This window comes from Amphiura filiformis, chromosome 2 (genome assembly GCF_039555335.1).
Source record: "Amphiura filiformis chromosome 2, Afil_fr2py, whole genome shotgun sequence".
Lineage (NCBI taxonomy): Eukaryota > Metazoa > Echinodermata > Ophiuroidea > Amphilepidida > Amphiuridae > Amphiura > Amphiura filiformis.
This window is the reverse complement of record NC_092629.1, coordinates 20,057,321-20,065,251: the sequence shown is the minus strand read 5'-3', so window position 1 is coordinate 20,065,251 and position 7,931 is coordinate 20,057,321. Positions and strand designations below refer to the sequence as shown.

Here is a 7,931-nt window from a genome sequence, read left to right as displayed (position 1 = left end):
GCCGCTCTGAAGATGATTTTGCTTGACTGCGCAGTGGCACCAGAAACGCTTGCAGTGACCAGAAACGCTTGCAGAAACGCTTGCAGTGGCTTCAAGCGGCTGAATTCAAGTCAATTCGGAGTGGTGCCGCTCTGACGTATGAGAACAAAATACGATTTTGGGACGGTGCTTAGGGACGCACCATTAGACTTCAAGGGAGGGGGAGGAAGTTTTTGAAAAAAACTTCCCCACTACATGAGCAAAAAAAACCTTTCCCCACCAACACTAAAAAACCCAAAAACTTTCCCCACCTAACTGTATAAATGCATGAAAAAAAAAAGCTTGCCCGACCCCAACTTCCTCCCCCCCCCTTGAAATCTAATGGTGTGTCCCTTAGCAGCAATAGTGGCTTTCAGAGTCATGCCGCTACAGCTCAGCGGTAAGCCGCTCCGCTTGCAGACAAGTACAATCGGGATGTTGAAGCGTCACGCCGCTCAGGAGCAAGCGGCAGGAAGTATGAAATCAGCATTAAGCAACATTTTCAGCCAGACATTATGCAGTTATGTCTACAGCAGAATTCACCATGACCTTTGCAGGACTTAAACCCCATTAAACCAAGATAAACAGCTCAACTATGTTAAATCAGGGATGTGTCTCATATCCCTGGTTAAATCCATAAACATATGTTTCTGATTTACCTGTGGGATATCGCAATGTGCTGTGATGAAATGGGTATTATAATTTTAGTTGGATGCACCATTACAAAGTAAGCGCACAGTAACAATACTGAGCGTGGCCTTTGTTTCCGAAATGAGAACAATAGTCTGCATATTGTTATCCAGCCATGTTGACGGTACAACTCATGTAAAACTTGTCACAGTTATTGTGATCGTATCACACAAGTAAATGAGAAACATGTGGTTTTAGACTTAACACGGTTTGGAATTTTTTTTTCCATTTTTTAGCTCCCTATCGGGCAGTCAGAACTCCATATTTGGGAGGGCTCGACAACAATCTTCCCCAAATCGCATTTTAGTCATTTTTTGATGACCATAGAGGGAACGAATTTAAGTTTATTTACAGCTTCTATGGCAAAAATTGATCAAACCGATCACACGATGGTACCCGTTCGAAGTTGGAGCTATCGCGATCCAGCTGTTGAGCACAATTTGCTATTGAAATTACACGTCCGACTGTTATGAAATAACTCTCTTCGGAAAAACAGCTCGACAACAGCTTTCCCGTGACATTTTTTACTTCAAATTGTAGTACATGTAGTTGATTTGGAGAACGCCAAAAGAGTTTCCAACGATTTGCTGAAGACTGGTTTATGAAAGGACACGTCTGTCAATGTAAGGGTAGACGAGGTATTATTGGTCGAAGCAGCCAAAAAAAATGGAATTTCATTATCTAAATCAATAACATTTTGAAGTTGACGTTCCCTGGGGCCGAATTTACCCGGTTTCAGCACAAAATCTTTTGAAAGATCAATATAAGACCGATATTCAACTTCACTATAACCAAAAAAAGTTATGTATCCTTAGCCCTGGGTGCCATAACCCTTAGCTTTGCCACTGTGTCTTTAATAATCCGACATTTACTAGTCTCCACCGCGGTAAACGACAAAAGTAGCAATGGGTTTATATTCACATTACCTTGATTTCTAGGCTTAACATAGACAGAAACATTTCTTGACAGTTAATGATATTATGCCAGCATTTGAGTAGGCCTAAAGAATATCAAAATAATTGAAATTTGAAATCATACATTATGGCTTTAAAAACTCGACCTTACTTCTTACATTACTTGTAAGCATGTTGTCAAAATCAGGGCGCCGACTTGTTACTGATATAATTTCTGCCTACTGCAGGCCGGGCTTCAGATGAAAGAATCGAACACGTGTTCCCTAGTACCGCAATGATACAAATAGGGGATTCCACAAGGAAAGGAATTCATGTTCCATTCTTTTTTTATGAAGCCCGCTCTGAAGCAGACAGATAGTATGTAACCAGTAACATATCGGCACACAGATCCGTCTGATTTTGACAGAACGGGGGACATTTTTTTAAAGTGATGATTTCTTACTAAATGAAGTTTGCCGAAAATCATGTGAAATGAAGTACATCAATGCATACCAGGATTACTTTGTGATTCCCAATGTATTCTTTAGTCTTTCAAGTTTGTTCTTAACAAAGTTATACAATTGGTACTCCAGATCCAATTTTGTCATCATTATTGCACGGACTTTCTTAGAAGGGAGTGGTCCTTTGTGAGATTTGGTTGTAGTTGTTTTGTCATCTGGCAAAGCAATGTAAACAAAGATACACACAATTATACTGGGCACAAAATGTATCTGTACACTTAAAAACAAAAGCTATATCTTTAAGACACTAAACCTAATATTAAAAACTGAAATAGGCAATAAATTTTGATACCTCATTCAGAACGACGCGACTTTATTTTTTCTAATATACCAATTTAAATGAAAAAACAGAGAACATTTCAAGAGTGGCAAAATTGAAATCGACTTTCCTCTTAAAACAGGCTAATTATGAGCACGGCAGGTGAGTGAGTGTTGATCTGTTACACTGGTAATGAGGAAATACTAAGTATCCCAAATTTGTCACTTTGACATGCTCTCTTTTTTCATTCAAATTTAGGTGCTGTATTTGTGAGCCAACCCAATAAGAAAACGATGTGCCCCGTTATTTTATTCATACAATCGAAATATTAGTCGAACGCATACGCACAATGTTAATAACACTGTACGTAGATGGCGTACGGGATGGTCATGATACATCAACAAATACAGGACCGGCCTCAATCACGACCGACAGAGTGCGCATTGGCGGCATATAATTACATTGCGATTTTCATTGCTTTACCTCAGTTGCTCGACTCAAAATCAAAAAGGGGCACATCTGACAGTAAAAACTAACATTTTGTGGATACAAATCTATCTATAGAAATGATACAATCACGAAATGTAGGCTTGCAGAAAAAATGGACCCTTAGCATGTATATTATGAAATGTTGTAACGATTCATTTGTTGCATTAGTTACTCAGATAGTCATATTATTATTCCCTACCAATTGGAAAATGTTTTTGTAATATGTTTATTTAGGAATACAAATCTATGTTTATGATTGGTTTTGGCAAAAAGAAACAGGTCTCCCATAGATCACCAAAGTATATACTAATACACCTGCTGATTTACCTGTTATTGGTTTCTTGTACTCTGCCACTATTCCATTAAACAAATCAGGAGCTAGTCTTTCTAAGACCTTGATTGTAGACTCAAAATCTTCAATGATGCCAATCAGTAAATACTTTTCTTCTATATGCTTCTTAGCTTGCTCCAATGACCATTGCGATGGTTCACTGTGGAAAAGGTTCAAAGCATTGCATTCCGTGAGTACACTAATATGATATTTAGTCCGCACCAAATAGTCGTGCGATAGACTCATTTCATACTCATTCGACTGTGTACAAACGGTCACGAGCACGTGAAATAGGAATAGGTTTTAGCATAACAAAGAGCAAGCCCCGAAATTTCAGCTACGGAGCGTAAACTGTTTCATTTTCATAACAAGGAACGACTCAGGTGGTCGTCGCCGTGCATTCTCTAAATTCAGTAATTTTTCATCGTCAACCCTGTAATTGAATGGGATTATTTTGAAATTTTAAAACGCTTGAAATATCACAAACAAATAGGCCTATGTTAATAAATAATATAAATACAAGCTAAAACCGTTGGGGTTCGATAATGAACCCCACAGTACAACCAAGTATATGGAAAATGCCATACGGCCGGGCTGTTTCACAAGTTGCCGGCTCGATCATGCCATTCGCCGCCTGGAACGACTTCAATAAGAGCCAACGCCCTCTATCTCAATTTAGTTGATACCTGGTTTCTCATGGGTTACACCTCAGTGTTATTCAAGATTCTTGGCACAGGTGGCCACACGTTCTCTAGACCCTTGTGTTAACATTAAAAAAACAACACAAACAACAACAACAAAGCACAGTGATTTATAGTGCGCTACGCACAGGCACAACGCAGACGTTGATCCACAAGCCTCAGCACACTTTACAGGTTGTCGCTGACCACTAAGGCCCACACCAATCCATAAATATTCAATAACAACACAAGGATTTAGCAGCTTATTTATTTGTTTCCATTGAACAGTATACGTACCTGCAACCTGGATGAATACCACAGAAATATGAAATTTGAGTAGACAGTTTCACCGGTGACACACATTCATTGAGTTCTTGTAAAACGCACTCATCGAAAGTCTGTTTCAATGAATGAAAAGATAAATATATTATTTAGTTAGTCGGACAAGTTAAGGGTGCATATGCATGGTCATTCTGAGTGAGAAAATTTAAACATTGTTTTGTATTGAACGTCTAGTGCAATGTAGTCCAGATGTAGCAATACTGCACATGTATGAATACCTGGTTGCAGCCCGTCACTCAGAAGACCCGGTAGTCAGAGTAGCGGGCATTCTGAATAACGGACTTTCTGGATAGTGGACTTTTTGTTGTATTTTATGTAAAGTGCCGCTACTCAGAATTTGTTTTCTGACTAGCAGGTTTTCTGGCTAGCGGGCTGCATCTGTTATCCAGAAGACCCGCTACTCAGAATGCCCACTATTTAGAATTCTGACTAGTGGGCTGTTTTAATCATTTGAAAGAACTGCGTTAGCCCTAACCCCTAACCCCGACCCTAACCCTATCCCTATAAGCCCTAACCCCAACCCAACCCAACCCTAACCCCTAACCCTAACCCTGACCATAACCCGAACCCCTAACCCTAACCCTGAGAACTACAGGTGTGATTCTGCAAAGGGCCCTTTAATCAGAAGGCCCGCTACTCAGAAAATATTTTCCGAGTAGCGGGCTTCCTGATTAACGGATTTTTTGATTAACGGATCTTCTGGTTAGCGGGTCATTTTAAATTAAAACAAGCCCGCTAGTCAGAAATCTGAATAGCGGACCTTCTATGTGACGGGTTTTCTAAATAGTGGGCCTTCTGAGTAACGGGTCTTCTCAGTGAAGGTTGCCCCCAGAATAGCCGTTTGTCCTGTCTACCTGTTTGTTGGTAGAAAAATAGTGTGTTTGTACTCAGAATTGGTCATTTATAAGTGAAACTTTGAAGGGATCGATACACTTCAAAAATATGCAACAATAATCCCCAATATTAATGCTATTATCCCATAACACGTGCTTGATAATCATAACCTTCAAGACTGCAAGTTGTAAAGAAACATTGATGCAGATCATGCCCCTACCGGCATGGTATTGATTAATAAATATTAATTAAATAATATTAACTATGTGTTATGTGTTAACGACGACATAATTGGCCGTACCATATTAAAATGTTCAGGCAGGATCCTAGCATTCAGTTCCTTTAACATTCTGCCAGGAAGTTGTCCATCTCCAAATCGCGTAAAGTAGTACGTAGATACCATTCTTGCCAGCGGATCTCGTATAATATTGATGTAGACTGGTTGCTTCGATCTATTAAAAATGAAACATTTCGTTAAACATTGTAAAGGAAGGGCAACATTAACATGATTATATCGTTTTGAGTTTGGCGGAATCCCGAATAATGATTACGTCTCTTTGTAGAGATCATTGCGCATAACCACCGAGATAAACTCCTCGACAAAAGTTTGGAAAGTTTTTTTCAAGCATCTATATCTCAGATTATTTGTGACATGTTCATATCGTGTTGCATAATGGATAACTACTTTATTTACCTTTACAATGACACAACATTTGAAACAATCACCCTTTTTACGACTGAGTACACGTCTTGTGGATGTAGTGGGGTCTCAAACAGAATTTAAATGAATCGTTTAAAATGACAATTATTCTGTGCAGCAAGCTACAATCCCATATCTTCACAATTTAGGACCTAATGCAAACCTCCAAAAGTGACTGGTGTTGTTTGAGCACAGAATAATGGCCAATTTGGCGCATTGTGTTTGAGACCCCACTACATTCACAAGACGTGTATTTAGCCATGAAAAAGGGAGTGTTTCAAATGTGGGGTTATTATAAAGGGGAATAAAGTAGCTATCCATTAATATGCAACAAGATTTGAACATGTCACAAATAATCTGAGATATAGATGCTTGAAAAAAATCACTTTCCAAACTTTTGTTGAGGAGTTTATACTAGCGATGGATGTGCTGTGGTTGTAGTTATCTCTTGTGGAGGTCTCGTGGGAAGTCCATTTTCAAGTATACACTATTACTCCTGTACCTTTCCTACATCATTCTAAGCCCTCATAACACTTTCATCAACCTAAACCAACATTGGGCTGTTACAGATGAAATCCATACATCCCCTATGGAAAACATGACCTTCGTCTTCCACATGGAGCGTGAATTTCAAAAGGGGTTACCTGAAGGGGTGATGATTCTATTTGACATCTTCATCCACTCCACTGTGTGGAAAATTATGGTCATGTCTTCCATGGGGTGTATGGATTTCAAATGGAATAGTCTATTTCACAAGCCACTAGCTGGCCTAGAAAAGCAAAATTTGAAAAATTATAATGAAAGACAGATAAAAAGACTAGTTCGCGTCTGACGTCAGGGTAAAGGCGCGCCGTGATTGGTTGCTGACCTGCGCAGTATACGGCATTTTCTGCCTAGTTGTCAGAATTTCAGACGCGAACTAGTCTTCTTTTTTTTTTTTTTTTTTTTTATCTCTGTCTTTACTTATATTATATTTGTTCTTACCGCTCAATCGGCATAAAGCGAAAATGTCCGTGGATAACAGCAGGTAGTGAACTCGCATTTTTCTTCTTGACAAGCTGTTTTATAGATCTCTTAATAAGAATCAGTTTCTATAATATAAAGAAATGCATCTCATGAAATAATTTTTTTTATCAAGGAATGCAGCGTATCTTAGAAGCTCTTGGTTAAAGCCGTACTGTACGAATTTTGTTGCAGTCATGATCGGTTTTCTTATACGATAATGTAATGTATTTCAGGTAATCTACACCCTTTGCCAATAAAAGTAATTTCCATTGTGAGTGCCGTAGTGATATTAAATCAATCTTTGTAGCCCTGCAGGGCTCTTCTACATTGGATCGAGAGCTTAGTGTCGCCAGTTAGATGAACAACATACAAAAAAGTTTATTTGATTGTAGGTCATCTAAACAAATGCTGCTGAATCTCTTCTAAATTGATTTAGAACATTCCTGAAGGGCTAGCAAGATTCAATGACTAATCATATAGATTTTGTAATAGAAATAGACACTAATGTAGAAGAGCCCCGCAGGGCTAAAAATACTAATCATTTACTATTATTGCGGAGCTTTCTGTTTGTCAGGATGCAATGTTATATTGGTTAAGAGTTGGGCATACCTTGTCATTTGACAGATCCTTGTTTCGTCGTAATATTTTCTTCTGCGTTGGTAAAGTACCAATCGTTCCTGTAAATCGTCCTTTACGTTTGAGGTGATTGAGTAATGAGAGAAATGTTCTGCTACCACATTTAGGAACCCGGTTGTAAACAATAAGGTGTATCTGCATAAGAAAAAAATATAACAAAATGAGACAAATGTCATATAATTACATTTAAGACAATATTAATGTTTGATTCTGCTTAGTTGAATTCTCACAATTCTATCTTCATGAGTGTTTTCTTATTACAACGTACCAAATCCATTGCTATCGTCAGAATACCTTTTTCTAACATATTGTTCCTTAGATCCTTAGTTACAGCCCGTCAAACATGACTTTTTGAATCACCTTGTAAGCTCTTGTAAATGAAGCTAATATATTGACAATATAAGTGTGCCCTTTCATTTAATGTTTATAAAAATAGATTTTCCACATTCGCCTTGCTATAAACATTGAATTGCGTCATCTGCTGACGGTATGAAAAGTGTTTTTAGCGGGAAGTGTTAGCTTTCGTTTGATAC

General features: G+C 38.4%; 1 protein-coding gene across 1 annotated transcript; it reads right to left on the bottom strand.

Moving 5' to 3' along the window:
• Window positions 1-2,119: 2,119 nt before the first annotated feature.
• On the bottom strand, window positions 2,120-7,705 carry LOC140138854 (uronyl 2-sulfotransferase-like). The gene is made up of 7 exons (XM_072160637.1): window positions 7,667-7,705; window positions 7,372-7,533; window positions 6,742-6,848; window positions 5,359-5,509; window positions 4,179-4,279; window positions 3,198-3,361; window positions 2,120-2,277 (listed from the first exon to the last, which is right to left on the bottom strand). The coding sequence occupies exons 1-7, from the start codon at window positions 7,703-7,705 to the stop codon at window positions 2,120-2,122; spliced, it is 882 nt and encodes a 293-aa protein (XP_072016738.1).
• Between the last annotated feature and the right edge of the window lie 226 nt (window positions 7,706-7,931).